Here is a 24881-nt window from a genome sequence, read left to right on the forward strand (position 1 = left end):
TATTTCACATTTGTTTGGGTCTTTAAGCAGTTTTGTTACAAGCAAATTAAATTATTTACAGAGGAAACTAAACCAAAGCTGCAGTGCTTGGCCTGCGGCAGCCTGCTGCATGTTACTCTTTCTTAGGATGAAGGCAGAAAGATCTGGAGAAGTAGATATTGAGGCCAGGCCACAGATGAGAAGTGCGTGTATCCACGGTTTCCATCCATCACAATCCACCACGGCTTCCACACAATACTGTGGGAGCCCCTGCAGCAAATGTAGCTGTAGTTGGCATGGACTGTATGCTGGATGGGAAGGTGGCTCTCCCTCCCAGCTTGGAAGCCACAGGCTTGGATGACTTCATTGGTGTCACCTACACGTGTTACGTGAGCAAACAGAGGATGGTCTCAGAGGCTACTTTGTCTGCAGAGACTTGCCCACACCCAACTGATTTGCTCCTGACAGACGGAAGAGGGAGGCTACAGTGCCCCATAGGTGATAGTTGCTCTCTTAGGCATTGATGTGAGCTCCTGAGATGATTGCGAGAGGACAGTGAAAAGATGACATCAGCTGCCAAAAAGGCTGCCTACCATTTTAAGTTTTGTGTTTGCTGTTTGTCATCTTGCGTTCTGAGGGCAGTGTGGTCCCACTAGTCTGCAGTCATCTCCCAGAACCAGAAATCTGTCGAGCAAAGCAGCTGCAGTGGCCAGAACCCCAGGAAGATGTTTTGCCCCTCCATTTTGCCTGGGAAAACAAGGTACAGGATGACAGGCCGCAATTTATTCAAGGTATTCTCATGGCACTGCTGCTGCAGCTGCCAGATTTAGTCTGCCACTTCTTCCTTGCAGTGAAATGTCCAAACTTGGACCAGAATCAGGCAGCAGATACTGCAGTGACACTCGGTAATGCCACTAGGATGAACAAGAAGGCTTTTGGTATGTCAAGTCTCGTGTAAGCAACGGTGACTGGAGACTGACGTGTTAACAGATGAAAGCACAGTGTGGTAATCTCTGGAGGGGCACGCAGTTGGGCAAGCAAGCGTTTGTGGAACAGCTTTCCTTCAGAAAGTGTTGAACTGCATGTGTCATGGGAAAGTGCTGCAGTGGACCAGACTCAATCTAATCTGAAGTTAAGTCTGCCTGAACCAAATGTCTTGGAGAGAGATGTGAGGAGCTTCCACACCAACCATTTCAAGTGTTGATTCACACTTTGTTGCACAGAGGGAACTGCTGATGTGGATCCAGCTGCTGTCACTGCCTTCTGAACTTCTTTTCTTGGGCTGCAACTCTTCTTCTTTTTTTTTTTTTTAAAGATTCTGTCATTCTGTCAGAACTGGGGACTGGTGAATTCAGTAATGAATAATTGATGTATATTCCTAGCATCACACCATGCAAATTAATAAGTTGGAGCTGCATCAGTCTGACTGCATTTGGAGACAACTGGGACAACACAGTTAAGGGCTGTGATACTTGTATGATGCTTTGGAGTGCAAACATGGGGCCAGAAGCTGAAGGGAGCAGATCACGTACAACAGTAGGACCTGGCCTAAATTGCCGGTTTCTAGTTCTTGCAATTGTAAATGTGTGCAAAATGTGTTACAGGTATTTCACTTAGACACAGCATCAGTGCATCAGAAGGGTATTTTATGGCCAAATTCATATGGCTTAGACAAGTAGCAGAGTGGATTTTTTTTATTGTTGTTTTTTTAAGTATATGTTCATGACCTAGAAGTGGCAAGTAACTAAATTGCAAAGGATTACAAGTACTTACGTTAAAAAAGGAAACTCGTACCTTTTTCTCTCTCTTTCCTCCTTTCTGACCTGCCTGCTTCCTTCCTTTCCTGCTCTCTCTTGCATGCAAAACCAGAAAAAAAAGTTCTTGTTCATATTTTGTAGTGTTATGGAAGATCAATGTCTTCTCCTTTGTTTATTTCTTAGCAATGAACATAGGTGCCCCGAGGTGTGAATGCTGCTAAAAAAACACATTCTGAAAATGCAACATCTGCCATGGGTCTTCTGACAGCCCATGTAGTCCATTCAGTCTGTTCTCCTTGCTTTTATCTGTTTCTTTCTCCTCAAAAGAAGATAGAAAGGTACTAAATGGTGGAAGAACACTGACTGAAAAAGTGACCTTCCTCTATATCTCCTTCAAAAATAGAGAAAGATGAAGTTTTGTAAGCTTTCTAACAATATTCTTTATGTATGCACAACTCATTCACTCTGACAGTGTAAGATCAGAAAGGTAATCAAATTGCAGTTTGTTTTGTTTCATTTTTTCGTATAATGTTATATTCTCACTGCCTAACATTGAGATCATGATAGCCAAGCTCTATCCTCATTTTCACTTTTGGAAAACCACAGTACACTGGCTCTAAGACTCTTCTGGGTTCATTGTGATGGAGAGAACAGAGTTTGTTCAAAAGATGCTTTAATATATATAAGTGTTAAAAATAAGCCGTTACATTTTAATTTTATAGATAAAAGATGAGAAAGACAGATCATTAAGAATCACATTGTATGTGTACCTTGTGTATGTACATTATATTTCAGAGGACAGTTTCAGAGGACAGTTTTGTCATGTTGCAATAGAAAATGGTAACAAATGTATTTGCATATAAATTGATCATTTTGTTTTGTTTTGCAACAGGGTCTGTGTTTTAATGGAAGTGCCTTCATTTTGTACCTCATTGCTGCCATTGTAGATGCATCTTCAGTTACCAAAGAACTGGACAGTCACAATTACAACAGCTGGGCAGCTTCTTCAGTGAGTTCATTTTTGGTTTAAATCGGTTCTGTATCTAGTAAAGGTATATCAAAAGAAGGCTCACTAGAGGTAAGGTTTGAAATTCATGTGTTCTGGATTTTGAAAAGCTACAAACTGGTATAGAAGCTCATGCACAAAATCTACAGATAGCTGTAACTTAGCTCATTGTCCTTGGAGGTCAGTAGCCGTTCTGAGTACCTTCAGCCATGGCAGTCGCAGTGAAAGAGGCTGTAATGTTTTTAGGACGATACTGCTTTCCCCTCCGCTGCCTTTGTTTGTTGCTAGCTCTCTGGCAGAGGTTACAGCCTGTACGTGAGAGTTAACAAATTGAGTGTGCACCGAGTCAGTTCAGTGCACTTAAGTAACTTCAAAAGCAGTTTAACTCAACTGACTGTATACTGAAGCTGATAAGGTGCATTCTCCTTTTTGTGAGATGAGCCACGCACGCAGCGCTTCCAGGAAGGTTCTGAAGTGGTGCTGCTGTTTCTGCAGTGGTCTTCTGTTACAGCCTCAGCTTCTGATAAGCTTTTCTCTAGGCTGGGTGGGTAACAATGATGTAACTGCCGAGTGTTTTAAAGTGGATGCAAATCATTAATTAATTTGACATTATTGTCTTCTCCTTTGGAGATTCAAACCAGTCAGTGGGTTTCTTTTAACAGCCTTGTCACTCACTGAGTAGGTGAAGACCACCTCTAGCTAGTTAGGGAAGTTGCAGAACTCTTTGCCTGTTGCCGCAACACTGTTCAAATTCAGTTGTATAGAGTAACTCTGAGTAACAGCTACTTTGTTGGCTGTAAGTGCATCTGCAGTTGTCCCCTCCGGCACATTCACAAGTCCTGTCTTTTGTCTGAAGCTTGTTTTATACAGTGATGAACACAGAGACTTGAACACCTGCTCTGTCTTTGTCTTGGGCATTGGATAACTGCATCCCCGTTGCTTCTGTGGCATTCAGGGTCTTCTGTTGGCACTTCATAGCTATTGATCTATTACTCAGCCAGTGCTGTTGACAGGAGCTTGTTTGCTGCTAGATAAGCTTCATGCTGATTCAGGTTTTATGCAAAATGCGTAAAGGCTCAGTATCTCCTGGGATGTCTGAAATCTCTTCTAATACCTTCTAATATTATTTATCTAATGCTATTAGATTAGATTAGATAATGTCTAACTCTATTAAATGTAGGTTCTTGCTCTCTGAACCCATTATGGATTTTTATGTGAGAATTTAGTAAATCATTCTCTGTTGCAAAAATTTTAGGTAGAGCTTTATTTCATAAGAAAAAAAAATATTGGAGATTAGGAATGCTACATTTTTCTAGTGCAGTCATTTTACATCACCATCTACAGTTTTTCGTGCTACAGTTCGAGATTCACCAAGAGTCCTCTATTGGAGGACTTGGATTTACTGCCTGTGTATATGCTTAGTAGTGCCTTGTTGTCGGAGCTGAAGTGCTTATCCAGACCAATAATGGTGTATAGAAGCAAGCGATGTTATTAGAAGCATGAAAGAGTTTAGGCTAGACTGGACCTCCAAAGGTCGTCTGGTCCACCTCCCCACTCAAAGCAGGGCTAACTTACGTCAGGCTGCTTAGGGCCTTATCTAGTTGAGTTTTGAGTTTTTCCAAAGATAGATATTGCACAACCTCTGTGGGCCCCTATTTAAGCGTTTGGTTACTTTCATCGTGACTTTTTTTCCCCCTAGTATCTAACTGGAATTTTCCTTTGTTATAACTTGTGTTTGTTCCCTCTTGTGCCATCCCTGCTCACCTCCAAGAAAAGCAGTGTTAACCCTATTTGCAGCGTCAGCTGTATTTGGTTCAGCTACCAGCACAAAACATTGTGTTCTTATCATAAGCTGTCTATTTTGAAAAACCTGCAGTGATTAACAGGACTTTACCACTGGCACTGAACTGGACCTTATCAGTGCAACTGAATTAGTTCACAGCTGTTCTTTTGTCTCTGCATGCATATGCTGCAAGGACTGTAGAAGCAACACCACTGATACTGTATAGTTTTTACAGTCTTTAAATGTAAAATAAACCAAGTCTGCTATAGAAGGCTTGTTCTGTAAATAATTTCTAACAAAAACAATAGTGCCGTCACTATTATTTGCACTGAGGAAAACCTTTATTCATTAGTAGAGGCACGCTGGAATCTGTAACATAATTGGTTCTGCCGTTAGATGCCCGTGTTTAGGCCTGCATTTTGAATTCAAGTTTTCCCTGTAAACAAACTGTTTGGATGCAAAGTGTCCCACACTGAGGTATAGGTGGGCTTTCAGCAGTCCTTGGAGCACAGTAACAGCATGGGAGTATTGGTGTGAGCCCTCACTGTCCCCTGGGCTACTCCCTAGTCTTTACCAGCAAGGGGTGTTACAAGCAGCACGCGTAGGGCTGGTGGGCATCTATCTCGGCTGCAAGATCTACACTGAGAGGCAGTGTCGTGTGGAGAGATGAGTTGAGATATGCCATATTTTGGCTGCTTCTAGGCCCATACTTCTATGGATATATAAGCCTAATTACACAATGTTGAGTGTGATGGCCACACAAGGACTAGGAGGTAAGAGAGCGCCATTTAAGTTTGTCTGCTATTTCTCCTCTTCCCAGATCCCATAACTAATTTTTCATAGACATGAGAATGCTCTAAAATATATTTTCTAATATATTTGTTGTTGTTTTCCCTCTCTCCACAGTTCTTTGCCTTCGTGGTTACCTCCTGCTATGCTGGAAATACCTATTTTAGCTTTATATCTTGGCGATCACGAACTTTGCAGTAAATATTTTGTTAAAATTGATGTTGTAGTATAAAATATCTTGAGGATTATACTCTTGACAAGAGTCTGGAAGAGGGGTGAAGTCCTTTTGGATATTTCTGTTAAAATTGACACAGTGTATTTTAAGCTTAGATTAAAATGAGTATTTATAAGGCAGTATCATTTTTAGTGACAGCTAACCTAGTCTTTGTACTGTATCATAAAACTTCATACTGTTTCTTTTAAAATTAACATGGTATTTTTGTAGACACTGTATAGATATTATGACTAAACCTTTAATAAACCTTACTTGGATGATGTGCCAGTTTTGTAAATGTAACTTTTAAAGTGTTACAGGTATACTTTTTGATACTGAGTGCTGCAAAGCAAAACTAAGATTGATATTGTCCAGTTATTATGTATTAAAAAGAGACTGTGCAAAAAAAAAAAAAAAATCCCAAAGTTTCAAAATAAATAAATAATTGACCCAACTTTGCATGTTTGGTAAACTGGGAGTAGAGGGGTGGGTCTTTTATTCTTCAGAGTAGAACACACAGTACCAAGAATTCTAAGGATCCTCTCAGTTTGCATAGCCTAATAGACTCTTACAATCATATTTTTACTGTTGCAGGAGACATCTACATGAGATTGCTTTTGGAACCTCTTAATGTAGGTTTAAAGCTCACTGAAAGAGTGTTGCCTCTGAAACACATTATCTTAACAGGGTTTTCAAATCCAGCAGGCTCCAAGGCATAAGTCTGGACTGCAGTCCTTTAACATACTGAAAATATCACAAAGTGCCTCCTAAAGGTAATACTTTTCATTTATCAGAGGTCTGATTTTTTGTTTTTTGTTTTCTCCTCAGATTAGGCCATTAATCTGTCCCAATTCAAATTAGAGTATTTAAATACTATTAAATGATATAAAGGTCATACAAGGAATTGTCAAAATACAGTGGCAGAAATGAAGAATTCCCTCCCTCTTCCTTCTTCAATGGCATCATCTGTAAGTTGTTAGTTTAACAAACAAAAGTTTTTAATTTGACTCTCACATTTGAATATCTTTGAGTCAAGCAAAAGTATGGCAGAGAATTATGACTTTCAAGACAAATACAAATCACCTAAGGAATCTTTTCCAGAAACTATGTGAAGAGTAAGTTTGTGTGTGTGTGTTTGTGATATTACTTGAAGTTTCTTCATTTAAAATTACTGGTAAATCTTTTCTCCCTGGATTAAGAGAGTTTGGACTCCCTCCTAGTCTTCAAAAACTGAGTTTGACTAATATATTTAGTAATAGAGAAGTCTTACTGCTTCAAAAAACTTCTTTATTTCTGTGTAAGTAAATGATGTGTGCCCTCCAGCTAGGAAGATCTATCAGCAGTGAGCTAATTCTGTGCTTAATCACATTGTTTTGTTCTTGACTATCTGTTGGAGTCACAGGATTTCAATATAAGGGAAGCCAAGATATTATTTAAATACCCATATTTGTCTGCAAATTGCATCTGGCTTGCACAACAAAGGTCAGGCTGTCTGCTGCTTGCTAAAATTATCCAGTTCTGAGAATGAAGAAGGGCTACCAACTATGCGCTTTATCTACACAGATAAAATGTGTCATTAAAGTCCTGTATGCTCTTTTCCATTGCTGGAAAAAAATCAAAGGCGTTAAGATCCAAATGTCAACTGATAAAATGTGACTGGAAACATAACCAGAATTAAAATCTCATCAGTGATTTCCCATCAATAAAAACAACGGAGTAGTAATAGGAATTCCGTCTCGAAAGATATTCGATGTACATATCTAAGCTCAAACAATGTGACTGTGTTGGCATAAACGTTAAATGATTTTACAGTAACTCCGATGGTCTGGTCTAAAGCCATAAACAACGCAACATTTGTGGATAGAGGTATAGCTAAGAGGGAGTAATGTTTCATGCAGTTTACGAAAAACTCTCTTGGAAATTAAGTACAACAAAACAGCCACTACATGTTGGAATAAACCCACTAATGAAGGACAGAAACACACTATTACCATCTAGAGAATGCTTCTGGCAAGATATCTCCCTCATCTCTGAGTTTTCAGCCCTTATCCTCAAGGGAAGAAATGCAGAATGTCTTCAAAAAGCAAATCTGGGAGCTAGAATGCATAATTCTGCTAAATTTTAAAAGTATGTACTAGGCAGAGATTGGTTTTATGGTATGTTATCTTTTCCCTCACTACCTTGGCCTTGCTTTGTTTCATAAACTATAACTTAACCTGCCTTACTCTTTCTCTTTAGAAGGAGAATCATCCTACTACCCATGCTTTTACTAATATTTCTTACCTGTTCTCCAGAAAACAAGTGTCTGTTTTTGCAGGTGATCTGAATATCTAGTTAAAATTGGAGCAATTAGTGCAAGCTGAGAATTAGTTTTGAAGTTTGCTGCTTCTGTTGCAGGCCTGAAGAAAGGCATACGCACCCAGAAGGTTGTCTGTTTCTTCCAATTGTATTAGTCTAATAAAAATGCTGACTTGCAAACTATGACCTGTGCTTTTGTGTGTTCTCACATTGATAAGAAGATGAGCTAGCCATGGGCTACTGTATAACCATTAAAACAAGATTTGTTGCTGTAGGCCTTTCTTCATATTTACAAGACAGAAATAAACCTTATTTAAAGAACAATTGTGAAGTGATGAAATCACTAATTAAGTCCTTAACGTAGATGTTTAGAAGAATAAAAAAAAAATCAACTTGCAAAAGGAAATTATTTGATGTTATAAATAACTTGTTTCAAACAAACAGTATTTCTGAAAAATCCAAGTCACCCATATATATATCCATGTGACATGCTAGGATGGTAAGGATACTTGATGTCAACTTAGGGTGATCAGTTTTCTATTATAAAGAGTTGTCAGTACCTCTTATCATCATCATACCTAACGCACTTACCAAGATGCAAGTAAAGAGTGGAAGAATTATAATCCAAGCTTCAAATTCAGCAGTGTTTTAGATGTTGAGTTTGTGCCAGTTTTTTATGGAAGGTGCCTGTATTTCTGTGAGTACAAAATATGACTATTATTCTGCTTGTTTTAATGTAAAGGTTTTTCTGTTTCACGGGGCTGAACTCAGATCACATAGGCCCAGTCATATAGGCACTTCTGCAAGAAATTAAGAACTAACCAAGCTGAATCAGTGAATCATTTCTTAATAGGAAGTGCAGAAGTTACTAGAACCTTCCTCCAAAGGACAAGGAACCTGTGTATATTTATATATAATATATATACATATATGTTTCTGAACTTGAACAGTAGGGAGAAGCAGAAGAGTTTTTTAGAAAAAGCTCCCCCTTTTCCACAGCTAGTGTTTTACTCTCGCGTAGATTAGCAATGTTGCAGCTTTGACGTCTAATGAGATAAAATTTGGTGGGAGAGGTAATATCTTTTTTGACAACTACTAACTGGCCTAATAAAAGCCAAAGAGTATGTACCAGTTGGTTCGATACGGACCGTTGCCTACAGGTACTAACCCTGTCTTGCTCCATAAATTACTAATGCCCCTTGTCTGTGCTGGAGATCCACTTCAGTTATCTTTCTTCTCTCCTAAGACAATTTGAGTAGCTCAAGGAGATATTTTGATACATAAATTAGATATGAGAAGCGTGCATCTCCTAACCGCAGAGCAGTTTATATCAAAGTGCCATATGACCAGCCCAGAGGTCCCCTCTTAGCTTGCTTGCCTGTGAGCTCTTCTTTTCAAAACCTGATGCGATGTTGCTATGGACCCGATAGCCAGTGTATTCAGAAAGCAAAACAAGAAGTTATTTTTAAACCTGTGGAAACATATAGCTTCCTTTCCCGAGTTTTGTTAGCGTCTCGGCCTGTTTTAATTCAAACCGCGTTCTGAGACAGTCCTTACGATTTGGTCTTCTCGTCCCCCATTTGTTGCAAGCCTTTATCTTGTTTGAGCTCCTGAATCAGGAGGCTCGGGTTCGTGGGTGTTGGTTTTGCACGTCTGTGGGAAGGTGCTGTTTCCAGCCGCGCTTCCCACCGCGAAGCGCGAGAGCAGCTCCCCTCTCAAGGAGCGGCCGCTGCCCTAACCCCTGGAAAACGAAGCATCCCCGCTCCCTGCTGGAAAACCACCTCCGCTTTCACCCCCAAACCCCCGCTGTTGCCACCGCTTGGCAAAGAGGGCGGGGGGGGGGGGCGGGCAGACGCTGCCGGCCGGTGCCCCCGGCAGCCTGAGGAGGCACCGGCAAGGCCGAGCGGGGCTTCGCCATGGGGCGGGCGGTGCGCTGCGCTCCGCCCTGCCCTGCCCTGCCCCGCCGCAGCCCCGGGGCGCCGCCCGCCCCTCGCCTCCGCGGGGCCGGTCCGTCCCGTCGCGTCGCGTCGCGTCCCGGGCCGGGCAGCGGCGAGGGGAGCGCGGGAGGCAGAGCGGGGCGCCATGTCGCACGGGGCGCGGGTGATCCGCACCGGGGCCAGCAGCGGGGGGCCGCCGCCCGCCGCCACCGCCGCCACCGCCGCCTCGCAGGGCGCGGACGCGGAGCTCATGGACGGCGTCTATTTCCGCTCCTGCGCCGGCATGCTGAAGGTGGCCCAGATGGTAAGGGGCGAGCGGGGCTGGCCCCCGCCCCGGCGGGGCGGCCGAGCAACCCCCCCTTCCCCCCTCCCGCCCCCGGCGCCCGCCGAGGCAGCGCGGGGCGGGCGGGGCGGCCCAGTCCGGTCCGCTCCGGTCCGGTCCCGCCGCGGCCTCGGAACCGTTGGGACCGTTGGTCCGTGTGGGGCGTCTTAGTAACTCTGGCGGGGTGCTTTGTTTTGTTTTTCTCTCTTAACGAGTCGTTAAAGTGTTGCCGGGGGGGGGGGTTGCAGGGGGTCGCAGGTAACTTTTATTTTTTTATTTTTTTTGCGCGGCCGTTTTCACTCTTTCAGCTCTTGCAGCTCTCCGGAAGGAGAAAAAAGTCCCCATTTCTGTTTCAAAACTAAATATACCGCCTGCCAAAAACAACCTCTGCTTTTTCATCAGGCGTCCGTCAGGCTCAGAGGGACGTAGACCAGCCTAGAATAACGCAGTTTGTGTGGCGCGCTGAGCGGTGTTATTATGGCAGTGATAATTAACGGTAATCGCGGTTATTACCGACCTTTTGCCGTCAATAATAATTAAAAGAAAACATTGTATGAAGGCGTGGTTAGGTATTCCACATCGTGCTGTAGTGGAATACCTCATTCTTTAGCCTGGGTGAGTTTTCAGGAGAAAACGTGGTCAAGCGCTAGCACAGACCGTAGGATTGCCAGGCTTGGCCATAGTGGTCAGACCGCTAGTCCGGCCAGCCACACGTCACGTCTTCTCCAGCAGAGACCTCCAGGCATCACCCCAGCACCCCCCCGAGGTGGGTTAGGTGGGATCTGGGAGAAGTACGACTGCAAAGCAGAAATTCAAAAAAAAAAAAAAATCGAGAGTGGAGCACCACCAGGATCGGAGCTGGTGCCTTAATTTGACTCAGCACAGGAAACTTTGCTCAATCCAGATGCAGAAGGGATTAACAGATGGATAGCTTTTTCTAGTTTCTGTGGTGCGTGGCTATTCTTAGTCTGTGGAGTGATTTATCAGCTTAGTTCCGGTAATGGTAGTGAATAATGACAGATGCCTAGGAAAAAGTATGGAAGACAACATGTAAAGATACCTCCTCACGATGTATTCTCGTCCTGCAAAAAGTCACTGTAGCTGAGTGACTTTTTGAGCTGGAGAAGTTACCTTCGTGTTTGCTGGCCCTCAGTGTCTTTCCTTTCTGCATGTGTTTGTCTAGTCATTTTTTGAACCTATGCACATTTTTAACACGTACAGAAGTCCTAAATTGAAGCTAGGAATCATTTTGTTCCAGGTTACAGTGAAATAATATCAAATCCTAAAATTCCTATTTAAAAGCCACCCAATTGCTTCCTGTCCGTTAATAGCCACGTAGCTTCCTCTATCAGCTGCCTTTAGAAAAGAGACTTGGTAGCAAGAGACGTAATTGAATGTGACTGGGCACGGCTACCTGCACCAGCTGAGCATTTGTACCGTGCTCGTGAGATCTCCGAGGTGTCTCTCGCTGTGAATGCAGCTCCGTAGCAGTAACAACTGTTGTCTGGTGCGTTCTCTTCAGCTGGGGTGTTCCCAAACCATCCTTTGTATCTGGAGTAGTTTTCCAAGGGACAAAATAGCAACAATGATGACTTTCTCTTGAGAATATATCTACACTGCAGATGAACTTATAGTTCTAAAACTGTAGACTTTAGATTGTACTTTGCTGAATAGCTAAAAGTGCGTTTATCATTTCCTTTTCACTACTGTGGAAGGAACAATTCCTTTTATGGACTAGAAATGGCTAGTCGTTCCTGAGGTTCCTCCACCTGCATTTTCACTACAGCTATTAGTTGTGACTCTTAAGGCTGGCACAGACACCCTTATTTGTGCTGAAGTTTTAGTTTTGGTGCACATGTAAAGTGTGTGTGCACATGCTTTTCATGTCATTATTTTATCAATGCTTTTCAATGTCAAATTCATCAGAACTAGAGCTAGTGGTTTTCTGTAGTGACTTTAACGTAAATTAAAATAAAATAAGTTGCTATCAACACTCTTTCAGCTTCACCTTGTTAAGTGCTTCTGCTTTCTAGTTTGCCTGTAAGTAACACCAGTAAAAGTGAGTTCAGATATCCCTGGAACTTTGGGCGGATAAACCTCTTTTGATGTGACATCATGGTACTATCTTCTTCTGAAATAAATTTTGAAATTTCTTAGGAAATTATGCAGCAGTGTGTAGAAATAACCAGGATAGGATAGTTCTAGATGAACTCCGGCACTGAGTAAAATATGGTGAGGTAAATACTTTCCTAATTCTCCTTTATTTCTTTCAGAGAATATTTCTACTCTTTCCATGGGTCCATGTGTATTAGCAAGTAATTCTTCTTGTAGGGAGTGTCTACAGGATTTGTGCTCATAAAGAATGTTTTATGGTAAATCTAGAAACGTTCCTGGGTTAGCGTTACTGTGACTGGTAGGCCTGCAGTCTAAATTAGGAAGAGAACCATTATGCTGACACGGGACAAAGGTAAGGTCTTTGGGGATATACATATATCACATTTCATTGCTTACTGGGCCTCTTAAAGCTCATGGTTTTGAAAAGGGAACATTACTGTTCCTAATTTCTCGTTCTTGTTCAATCCTTTTTACCAGGAAGTAAATTATTTGAGAGAGAACAAGAAAGAGTCATTATTTCATCATTTATAGTAATGTTACAGGCTGTTGGCAGTGCTTGCAAGCTAGCAGTTTAATTTGTGTAAACTGATTGTGTATATATGTGTATGAAATAATTCTAATAGATTATATCAATATGCTGTGGAAATATATGTGCATATATCAGCAGTCTCTGATAAGACAAAGTGGTTGTCAGCAATCTGATGGTAACTGAATTGATGCTAGTGTCTACGTGTTACAAGTGCTTTCTCTTCAAATTCTGGGTGCTTCAGAAACTTATGGTTGGCAGTAGTGTGTAACACAGACTGAAATAAGGAAGTGAAAAAATGTGTTTCTTGCCTATAAGCCTATGTAAATCCTTTACTTTTCTGCTCTATCATTTCTTTAACCTTGCAGAAGAATTACACCTTTGAAAAGGTAGTACCTTTTATGCATTGGGTTCCTGGCTTTCTCATACTTAGAAGGTGATTTATAAATATTCTGGAAATAAAATGGAGGGGGAAACATTTCTGTCACTTGTGTATTTTACAAGGCAATAAGATAGTTTGGAAGCTGTTTTTCAAGCATGTGTCTTTAAAAAAAACAAAAGACAAGTAAAATACTGAGTCTTACAAATGTTAGTTAGCTCCATTTTCAAAAAACAGTTTCTGAGTTGGCACTATAATTTTAACAGGAAGTTAAGAAGTGTCTTCAATGTTAAACCCACTGATATAACTTGGTGATGATGAATATAGCTATTTTTCTTTCTTTTTTTTTTTCCCCTTTCGAGATTGGCAGTTTTGCAAAGATCTGTTATATTCATGGTGCTATATACAGGATCCAGCTGTGGCCCCATGGTTCTATAGCAGCAGTGTACTAAGCAAGTCTGTGGGTGCATGTGTCTGGGTATGTAATGCACATATATTAGAGAAGCTGGATAACTTCAAATTGAGCCAGCTCGGCAAAATTGCCACATGTGGCAATCTTCTGTATGCCATACTAACTGTGCTGATTTGTTTGTTTGAAGCATGTTTGCTCTCTGTCCATGTTGCTGCTGACTTGTTTTATTGTAAGACTTTGTAGGTACTTGTGGTACTTAGTTTGGCAAGCTCTCAGTAGAGGGGTTGTTGGTAGCCTTTCAAGGTCTCTTGTGCCCTTGGGCCCTCTTGCGCCCTTGTGCCCTTGGGTCTCTTGTGCCCCGGGACAGCAGTATGAATGTGTGTCCGTGTTGTCACCAAGGTGACTCAGATGGCATTGCTTATAGATTTAAACAAGTCTGATTCAGCTGAATTTAATATGGAGACCTTGTGTGCCTTTTGCGTTCTTGCAACCAACGTCTGGAGGATGCCACAGACATTGTGTTGGAGTAGGTCCTGCTTTTGATGCTGCCTCTTTGTCAGTGGAGCCTGTAGAGGTACAACACTGTCTTAGGCAGAGGTTTCTTCAGCTGTGCTTGGCCAGTGGGAACAACCATGTTTGTGTCACCTCACCAAAGTCTTCAATGCAGAGATGTACCAGAGTGTGACCAGGACAGACTGAAGAAAGAAAAAAAGTGTTCAGACCTTGTGTGTACAAGGCGAGCATTTGTGGCACAGCATGTGCTTGTGCAGGCCTTTCGAACTTCTCAAACCGAGGTTGACTCTGTTCCTTGCTTCTGGACTCTGAGAGGTGCAAAGGTGGCCTGTGGCCTTTTTTTTGCTGTACTGAAGTACTGATACTTTCAGCTCAGTCTGAACCAGGAAAGAGAGCAATGTTTACTAGGTAGAAAAGAAGAAAATTGCAATTACTTTCTCAAGATTGGGGAAAAAATTTTACAAATGATAGCAAGGTAAAAAAAAACAATAGAAGTTGACTTAACAACACCATTTTTAACTTGATGAAAGTGCTAACACAATAGCTAAAGGTAAAGCTTTCCTACTGAGTATATGTTTCATTTCCAAGTTGTGTCTTGACAAAAGCAATTACATACTTAATGTTTGAATGGCAAACAGGGCAGTCTTTAATTCTAATGTGAGTAACTTAGAAGTTTGCTGAAACTTCTCTAGGTTATTCCTATACTAACATATATTCAAATAATGCTATTCAAGAGAACATTAAGATGTCAAGTGCTGAAAGCTAGAAAATGCCGGTAGTTAAGCTGCTGGAGCCAGGATCAACTTCTAAATCTGTTGGATGAGATCAACCAAGTTTACTGGAGACCTACATTCAGAAGATATTAAAACATGAAAAGAAAACACAATCTGTTACTGGAAGAAAAAAATCCTGATCAAAACCATTCCAAAACCAGTGGAAAAGGCAATTTGCAAAAATAAACATTGCTGTTTGGAACAATTTGAGAGCTATTCAATCTTTTATCTTGACTTTGAGCTGAAATGCCTTTCCATCCATGCAGGTGATTCAAGTAAATCACCTCATCCTTTGCAGCAACGTCTTGGTGACTGTATGGTTTTATCACACAGCAAATAATGCTGTTCAGTCAGAAGAGAGGAATTCTGATGGTATGCAGAAATGTTGAAACTGTAATCCTCTCTTGGGCCTCTATAGACTATATTCTGCCCTACTATCACTCTATCTGTAGTTCTTCCAAGGGAAAATAATGGCCAGAAGTAACAAGCTTGACTGAAAGTTGCCAGATTATAACCTGCAGAGCTTAGATTCAGACAGTTCTGTGCTGTGCTTGACTTTTCATCTCACTGATAACAGAAAACATGAAAAATGATGCCTGTTATAGCCATCAGCAAACTCATGACATATTATACAAAAAGTCTTTATTTTGAGGCATGCAGGAGGCAGAAATTTCACATTTGCAAAAGGTGATAATTTAGGAGAACCAACCCAAAAATTGGCAGGTATCTTCAGTCTGCAGCTGTGTGACAAACTGTTGGCTAAGCAATAAGAAATGGGGCTTGTCTTTTTTAATAACAAAGTTATTTTTTCAGGCTAAAAGCTATATGAAAGCTATATGTTGTAGCTGCTAATTGCTTTTGTGGTTCTGCTAGAAGCTGCTGCAGTGAAGGGAACTTCCTTGGCATGCTGGTCAGAGAGAAAATTGTTTCACTAAAGTCTAAGATGGCTCCAAATTAGGCAGGAGTGCTTCAGTGAGGAATGATCAAGCCTAGTAATTAAAGCCAATAGGTCTGGGAAGTCCTGTTGTTATTTGCTCTCTGAGATCATTGAAACCCACGGGCTTGGCCAGCTGTATTTTTTCCATGCCTCTGCTCTGGGTGGCCACTTTACAATTTCTGCCCAGAAGATTTGCATATGAGCTGGGAGCAAACAGTGTGCTCCCTGTCTTAATCAAGGAGTGTTTGATGGTAGGCTGGCAAGGCCACAGTTTGACAGTATAAAACTTCAGAGGCAACACCAGTTTAAGGTATTTTCCTTTTCTGTCCCACCTCTGTGCTTCCTTTCAGCTGTGGTGATACAGCTCTTTGTAAGGTTACTCAGTAAACCAAACCAGGGAACTGATGTAGCTTTACCTCACCTCTCTTTTTTTCCCCTTTCTTGTTTCCCTGAGATTTTTTTTAGGATACCATGCAGTCATACATGCTGTTGTCAGCAAGAGCAAGTGGCTGGGGTGTACAAGCCTGAGTTGGCTCCGTATACTTCAAACCACAAGCTAAGAATTTAGTCCCTTTTCTTTCTTGGGCAAAGGCAGATTTTATTCTCTCTGTTTAATTTCACAGAATCACAGAATCACAGAATGGTTTAGGTTGGAAGGGACCTCTGGAGATCATCTAGTCCAACCTCCCTGCTTAAGCAGGGTCACCTAGAGCATATTGCCCAGGATCGCGTCCAGTCAGGTTTTGAATATCTCCAGCGAAGGAGACTCCGCTACCTCTCGGGGCAACCTGTTCCAATGCTCTGTCACCCTCACAGGGAAGAAGTTTTTTCTCAGGTTTAGATGGAACTGCCTGTGTTTCAGTTTGTGCCCGTTGCCTCTTGTCCTGTTGCTGGGCACCACGGAGAAGAGATTGGCCTCATCCTCTTGACACTCCCCCTTCAGATACTTATACACGTTGATGAGGTCGCCTCTCAGTCTTCTCTTCTCCAGGCTGAACAGGCCCAGCTCTTGCAGTCTTTCTTCATAGGAGAGGTGCTCCAGCCCTCTAATCATCTTGGTAGCCCTCCGCTGGACTCTCTCCAGTAGTGCCACGTCTCTCTTGTACTGGGGAGCCCAGCACAGTACTCCAGGTGGGGCCTCCCCAGGGCTGAGTAGAGGGGCAGGATCACCTCCCTCCACCTGCTGGCAACACTCTGCCTAATGCACCCCAGCATACTATTGGCCTTCTTGGCCACGAGGGCACATTGCTGCCTCAAGGTCAACTTGCCGTCCACCAGGACTCCCAGGTCCTTCTCTGCAGAGCTGCTTTCCAGCAGGTCCACCCCCAGCCTACTGGTGCATAGGATTATCCTTCCCTAGGTGCAGGACCCTGCACTTGACTTTGTTGACCTTCAGGAGGTTCCTCTCCACCCAGCTCTCCAGCCTGTCCAGGTCCCTCTGAATGGCAGCACAGTCTTCTGGTGTGTTAGCCTCTCCCCCCGGCTGAGGGTGCACTCTGTGCCTTCCTCCAGGTAATTTCTGTCTCTTGCAGCAAAGAAGAGAACAGTAATTATTCTGATGTTTAAACTACTCTAGGGGGCTGAGAATTGACTCCAGTACAGTTTGTAAAAGGACAGTTGCACTCTTTGTAAAACACTCCTAAATCTCTATTCTGAATGTGTCAGTGAATGCGCTATTTGTAGCCCAGAATAGGTTTCCTAAAAGCATGAAGTTGGAGCTATCTTGCTTAGGACTTGTTGCGATACAGTCCTTAGCAACCTTATAGTAGTGCTTTATATACAAGGGTCACTGAACAAGGGCTAGCAAGTACATTTTCAAAAACCAAAAGAAGGGAATGAAGCCTAGAAATTTCGCACATCACCAGAGACATATGTTTAGTATGCTTGAAAGAGCAGAGCGATGTATTGTCAGTGATTTCCTGGCACATTTGTTTTACAGGAAGCGTGATTTGCAAATGCCATTTAAAAATCTTAATTACATGTACATGGTGCCTGTGGATAATAGAACGTGGCCAGAAGTGTGGATTCTTACTGCCCTCTGACTTTCCTTTGAGAAATGCAAGTGCTGTACATTCCCTCTCTTCGCTCTCCTTGAACGTCTTGTTCCTTTGAAAATCCTCCCCTGCCACAGAGAAATTGAAACCAGGGGATCAGCTGGATTTGGAAGAGTGGTCTTTTATGAGCTTGGATGCTGTAAACAATAAAACAGATCTGCTTGTCAAGCAGATCCTTTGCAGTATTCCATGGCTGCAGATGCTGGAACAGGCTCTCATGTCTCATCACCACCCAGTAAAGCTACGGAGGACGTATCTCTGTGAGGGCAGCGAGGGCAGCGTACCTGAGAATGACCCTGGGTGTGAAGTAGCATCTTTCCCCCAAAGGCAGACAGTGTTTACTTACTGTGAGTAAGTGTTTCCTCCACCCCTTCCCGGGGGTGTTCCTGTGAGGTATTCACACAGTGTTGTGGCTAAGTGGCTCCTTCCTGCTGTTGTCACACCATGTGCGCTGTGGCATTGTCCTCCTGTTTTGTGGTGAGAAGTAAAGTGCATAGTAGCCAGAAGTTGCTGCCTTCTGTACACAGAGATCAAGCTCTAAAATTGCCATATTTTCCTTTGCACTCTTCTGTAATGTTCCCCTTTTTTGAGTAACTGCAGGTTCTTAAGGGATCGTTAAAGCTGAAACAGCTCCCTGCACTGTGGTGGTGGTAACATGATGAATGTAATGGTGAGTACAGGTATGTCTGACTTGTAAAAGCCAGGTGACTGCAGCTTTCAAAGCCAAAGCAAATTTGGCTGCTGTTCTTGCAACAGTACCAGCGGCTGCTACTTTTATGGCTTCCTCTCTCCTGCTCACAGCTTGACTTAAGGAAAATGGGAGTGCGGCAATGACAAGATTGAGAAGCTGCTTCAAGAGGGACTTTTCCTGGGACATTTTTGTTCTGTGTTATGTCATTTCTGAGCTGCAGCAACATGCATTGGCTGCTGGGAGAGAAGTGTGCTTTTAACCTGAGATGACTGGCAGCAGCTGCAGAACTACAGAAAAATTTAGCAAATTTTCCTGCAAGTCTGTAATCACGCTTACCCCAGAACTGGGAAGGCCACTTTGCAAGCTCTCTCATCTGTTTGGGAAATCCAGAATTCCCAGTTGCTGTTTGTCACCTGCTGGCTAATAGAGCCTGTAGACTGCTTGAGTGAAGCTCCCTAGTAGACTTGCGAGTGCTGTCCCAGCATATTCATAAGGCCTGCCGGGCTCCTGGCAGTCTCTGAAACCTGTCAGTTCAACCAGTACCACTGGGGAGTCTCATCTATTTTCATTTTCTCCCTCATTTATTGCCCTTAATTTCTGCTCTGGCTCCTTGCCAAACATCGGTGTTTGCACATAGAAAAGGTACACTAAGGCATAGTGTAATCCGTCAGCCCAGGTTCACTAGTGACAATGCCCGTTGATCTGCAAACTGCCACGATGTTAGCATTTTCCGCAACTGTCACCTGTTTTCCCTGATGAAAAGCATGATGTGCCAGCACAGTTAACACCGCAGACTTCCATGATGTAAACAGTCCTCCTCTGATCTGAGAAAACCTTGCTTAAGGCTCCATTGCCATGGCTAACAAAGCCTTTGCTGGAGATGACAGACAGGAACTTTTCAGCTGCTGTCTCTGCGATTGCCAGATGACAGTGTGGTGTTCTCTGGGGCAGGGAAGAGTAGATGGCAGGTGTTAACTGAAGATTTGAATCAGTCAAGCGATAAATGCCTCAGACAATGAGAATAGGTTCTGTTGTGAGCAGCATCTCTAAGGGCGAGCGAGGAACAGATTGCTTGCTAAGGGTTAGGAGGCATAGGCACTGAGACTTTCCTGAGCTGTTTGCAAGGTATTCTTTATCTCAGTAACAACTTTCAGGAAGATGAGATGCCTTTTGCGTGCATCTGGTTTGATAGGCTACTAGCATGCTTATTTCCATGAGATACTGTTTTTGCATTATATGTCTCTATTTGAGTTTTAAGTCGCTGTGTGCTGTTAGATGTGAATTGGATATCCAGGTGGAAGGAGAAACTCTGCGGGGTTTATTGTGCAGGGCTTGTGGGTATTTGTTAATTATAAACATTGTATATCTTGGACTTCAAGCACACAGCCAGTCCGAGGACTTGGTTGGCCAGCCAACCTGGGCCCCTTCTCTGTAGGTGGTACTGCCATGCATGGTTGGTAAATCTTTTTTTGGACAACCTTAAACTTTATGTAGAAGAGCACTATAGCTAACAGGTGAGGATCAAGCTCTTTCTGTATTGTATATAACTTACGACATGGGACTTTACTGGCATTTTAAGGGGCAAGCAGTACAAACATCCCAAACAATGTATGCTGAGAGTGCTTCAGACTAGGAGTGCAGAGGTGCTTTGCTCCTTCCAGGAGGTCTTCTTTCCAGCAGACTAGGAGGATGTATGGCAGGTGAGATGGGCTGTCTTCTGCCCCCTGGGCAGACTCTTCTCCAGACCTACGGTTGGTGAACTTTGTTGCTGCTCTTGCAGCAACAGACTCAAGGGATGGAGTTCTCCAGCAATATTTATATCCCTTATGTGTCTTTATATCTCCATGGCATGTATATTCCTCTAGGTCATTATTAGTTTCTCTTCTCCCATGAAGAGACACTTTTCTGCCAGTTCTTAACGCAGTTCAAACCCTTATTCTTCTAGTTTTTAGCTTCTATCAACCCCCCTCTCCCCCTTTTTGTTGGCCCGTGGCTCTCTTCTCCTAGTCCTTTTCCTTTTCTTGTCTCAGAAAAACCTTCAGTGCTGACACAGTCTTTCTCCATTCACACAAACCTCCCACACTTGTGAGCTATCTCTTGTCCTTCTGTCTGTATTTGCCTGTCTTGGGTTTAGCAGCCAAAGAGAGCAGTTAACATGGCTCTCCACGAGGATCTAGATGTTTGAAGTGCTTGCCTTGCAGAGGAGAGAAGTAACAATCAGTTTGCTGTGGAATTTCTGAGTCTACAGAGATTTGGTTATATACATCCCTCCATTTTTTGTTGCTATCGCCAGATCGTCCTCTTAGTATTAGACAACTCTGGCGATTCAAGCCTTTACAATTTTTTACTCCCTGTAGTTTTCTGAGTTGTCTTATAGGGATCCTCCTTACCATGCAAGACAGTCTCCCACAGTGGAGTGAAATAGAGAAGGAGCGACATGCCTGCATGCTCTTTGCAGCAATCAGGTAATCTTCTCTAAACGGGCAAGAGGCTTGGTTGTGTGGGGCACAGGTTTCCAACTAGCACCACAGACAGTACCTTACCTGGGAGAAGGGCAGAGATCATAGGCTGGGCTAGTGATTGTGTCTGTGCTTCTGCAGAGAAGACCAACTGTATAGGATATATTCCTGCTCTTACCTGAAACTGCAGGTTCATCTGTGAGTTTGGTGATCATGATTTGATTGGGAAGATGGGAGAGACCAGAGGGTGGCAGGCTAGCTGTTACACAGGGGGCAGTGCCGGCACAGATAAGTAACTTATTAATACATGGACAAGCTACATATTCACAAAGTTTAGAGGTCTTCTGGCTTTGTCCAGAATAGTATCATTAGGCGTGTCTGAAAAGGCCTCTTTGAGAATTAGAGGGAAAGCTCTTCACAAAAGTTAAAACCTTGCTAGAGCATTTGCTGGTTTAAAATTCTGTTCATATCCTTTGCAGACATGCTAAAAGTTAGCTGAGCCGTTAATACTGTTTTGCAATGAGTTTTGTGTGTTTTGGGAATTGTTTGTGGCTTGTATCTGGCTCAGTGTCACTCAATTGTTTCTTACATATTGCTGCAATATTTTGAGTTTTGTGGGTGTGTCTTTTTATATAGATTGGAAAAACTTGGTGATCTTACAGTTGAAATGTTTTAAATTTAGTTTGGCTTATAAAACAAAATGGAACCTAAATCTGCTAATATTCTATTGGAGAGAAAAGAAATAAAATGATGAGATTGGTGTTGATAACAAACTTGCATTGATTTTTTTTTCAATTAATTCACTGCCTGATCAGGATACAGCATGTTCTTTGCAATAGAGCTATAAGGTTCTCATCTTTCAGTAAATAACTTATGGCATTGCATGGTGTCTTTCTGTGTGATGCAGTGGTGGTGCAGGCACTTCTGGGGACGGAGGCAGGAGCAGCAGGGAGGAGGGGAGCTGGTTAAGCTGACAGTGGTGGGACAGCATATGCTGTGACCGTTGGTAGGCATGACTTAAGCTGGTCATTAAAAAAGGATCGCCTTTTTAGAGATCATGGCTAACATCCCATAACAAGGGCTCTTGAAGAATGTCACTTACACACTGGCTTTGTGACTACCCCACATCCTTTTTACCACTGAAGCCTATGTCTGAACAGATTCAAAAAACTTCTTATTAATAGATAAAGAATACCACCTGCTTGTACTTAGGATTGTCCTCCTATCTGAATTTTAGAGGATCTGAATAAGATCAGTTTGCCGACTTCTCACCCTCCCACCATTTTTATCTTCAGTAAATAGCCTGTGGATGGTGGTGCACAAGAGAAATCACTTATCTGAGGCCAGGCACCCTCCTTATTTTAGCAAAGCAGCCAGACGAGAAGGAAATCTGCCCAGACACGGGGGCTGAGAGATTATTGTGCAACCGAAGACTGACTGCTTCAAGGAACTATGCACTTGAAGACAGCTGATTTCATCTGTCATTAGTGAAGTTTTAAATTGACTGGGTTCTTTATCTTCTTTTTCTCTTTCTAGTGGAGGCTCAGCTGTTACAGCTCACGTTTCCAACACCACTGTGGAAGAAGGAAATACTGATTACAGCAGCAGTCAGCTTTGTTGTTTAAATGGACTGAACCAGTCTTTCATGAACTGCTTTTGTAACCTTGGCTTGAGCTTCACCCATCTTTCTGGTTTAGGAAGCTATTCAAACAAATTGTTTGATTCCACCCAGAAATATGTAATTAACAATATGCACGTGTTGCTTCACTGTGTTGAGGTGTAACATTTGGAAATGTGCAGCTGAAGTCAGTGCCATTTCCCTTCTGTGTGAGGCACCTGAACAGTGCATGGTTATCCTAACTGGCATGCTTAGGGTTGGAAAATTCCACTTACTATCTTGGCTGTCACAAGCCGGAAACTTTGACTTTTTTCATTAAAAAAAAAAAAAGCATTAGCTTTTATATTGTTTTTTTAAAAAGCTATGATAAAATTTGGATGCGAGTCACTGCTGTCCCTTGCTCCAAGTCTCTGTGCTGTTGCTTGCACTGGAACTTGGGTAAGTTTTAAGAGAGTGGAAATCATCCACTTTTTATCAGTTTCACAGGTAGTACTCAGGGTCATCATCTTTTTGGATTCACTTTGACTCATACTGTCAGGGAATCTCCTTTCTTTCAAAAGTTAATTGGTGAAGCTGTTTTCTGATAGAAAACTCAAGCATGATTGTTCAGGAAGAAATATGCCAAAAGATAACCGTTTCCCCAATTCCTCCTTTTTTCAATAACAAGAAAACGGAGGGAGGATTAAAGCGGTGCAAGGGTTCACTAGTGCTCCAGCAGTTGCAACAGAGCAATGCAACTCCTCTCAATGCCACTTACAGCATCCAGGAAAAAAAGCTATTTCTGGTTTCTAGAGGGTTAAGTTGTCAGAGACAGATGGGAAAGGAAAAGCACTTTCAGATTTTCCAGATACTGCCAAGTGCAAGTGGGAAAGTGCTAAATCAGTGCTCCTGCCTACAGTATTTGTACAGCTGAATCCTGCCCCTTTAACTTTTTCTCTTGAGTGATGCTCTGAGATAATGTGATGTTTGCTTGCCCACCTACTTTTTAAATGATGCTTTTGGCCAGTGGGTTGCTAAGACTTGTAGTTTCATGTGCCCTTTGCCTGGCACTGTCACCAAAAAAAAAAGCATCCTTGTTTTTTCTTCTCCCAGCTGCTTGTTCCGCTCTCCATGTCACCTTTCTTCCTTCACTGGCACAAGAGTTGGTGTTGCTGCACCATGAACTGGGTTAGAGAATTGATACAGCTGGACAAATAATTCACACACAGCAGGCATGCGTGCCCGTGTGCGCACACACACACGTACACGGAGTCATTCTGTAGCCATGTCAGTCCCCTGATTCCCTTCACCACGTAGTACTTTCTGCTGGTACCACCCAAAGCCGCTGAGCGGGAAGGGTGGGAATTGCTTTTGGTATTGACCATGTTGGGTTAAATGGATCAAACTGTACCTCACTACTGGAAATATTTTTTTTCCTAGCTAATTGCAGTGCATATCCTGATGCAAGGGAGTGAGGAAGATAAATAGTATATATTAAAAGAAGGAATTATGGTACAATTGCATGTAGAGAGGGAATTTGGAGCGGGGGGAATGAGAGCTATAAAACAGAAGAGGTATGGAGCATAAGGTAGGGAAAGAAAAAAGGGAATAATGAGTAGCATAAAAAAGGAAAACAAACTGGAGACAGAAACTAAGACAAAATGCAATCTTTTCTGGGAAAATAAAGCAGAAAAAGAAGGGAGTACCATCAGGAAAGAAGAGAAAATGTTCAAAGAAAAGCAAGAATTGATTGTAAGTTGCAAATAATTAAATGAAAAGATAATGCAGTGCTGGGTGGATTATACATAACAATGTATGTGTCAGTAGTGTGCTAACTCTCTGAGATAAGAGTTACAATGTTTCTCTAGAACTGGGCACTCAAGGCAGTTTGGCTTCTTATTTACATAGTTTCCTTCCTCCAGTTTAGCTGGTACTTTGCATCTTGCTTTCTGTATAGAAAAAGAAAATACTATCCATAGCTGAAAGTTATACAGTGATGGGAATGAAATGGCCGTTTCAGCCTATCAATCAGTTCAGGATATGATCCCGCAATCTGCAAAAACCACATTCAGTTCCCTTCTGAGATGAAGATTTGTATTATTCTTCTTCATACTACTGAAGCAGCTAGAAATCCCAGGTGGGGAGTAGGCCACCGCTGTACCAGGTGTTTTACAAACACAGAGGGAAGGATAACCCTTACTCCATAATCGTTAATAGAATTGTGAAAGAACAGCTGGATACAGGGCAGTGATAATGTGCAGTAGAGTACAGTCAGGAGCAGCCAATAGGATGAACAGTGGCCTTAGCATTAAACATTATGCTTCCAGTTAGAAAACAGGA

The 24881-nt window shown here is 42.5% G+C and overlaps 2 protein-coding genes across 4 annotated transcripts in view; both read left to right on the forward strand.

The window, feature by feature from the left end:
• CMTM8 (CKLF like MARVEL transmembrane domain containing 8) overlaps positions 1-8012 on the forward strand; it is a 40103-nt gene extending 32091 nt beyond the window's left edge. For both annotated transcript variants that reach the window (XM_068935510.1, XM_068935511.1), the window contains exons 3-4: positions 2629-2745; positions 5432-8012. In XM_068935510.1, the coding sequence (XP_068791611.1) occupies positions 2629-2745; positions 5432-5515 (201 nt within the window). In that variant the 3' untranslated portion in view covers positions 5516-8012. The remainder of the gene's footprint in view (positions 1-2628; positions 2746-5431) is intronic.
• A 1818-nt stretch (positions 8013-9830) lies between these two features.
• The window catches only part of CMTM7 (CKLF like MARVEL transmembrane domain containing 7), a 29914-nt gene continuing 14863 nt past the window's right edge, over positions 9831-24881 (forward strand). The window contains exon 1 of one of the 2 annotated variants that reach the window (XM_068935512.1): positions 9831-10067. In XM_068935512.1, coding sequence (XP_068791613.1) covers positions 9909-10067 — 159 coding nt within the window. In that variant the 5' untranslated portion in view covers positions 9831-9908. The remainder of the gene's footprint in view (positions 10068-24881) is intronic. The other variant, XM_068935514.1, reaches the window with a different exon arrangement.

The sequence above is a fragment of the Struthio camelus genome, chromosome 2 (assembly GCF_040807025.1).
Source record: "Struthio camelus isolate bStrCam1 chromosome 2, bStrCam1.hap1, whole genome shotgun sequence".
Taxonomy (NCBI): domain Eukaryota; kingdom Metazoa; phylum Chordata; class Aves; order Struthioniformes; family Struthionidae; genus Struthio; species Struthio camelus.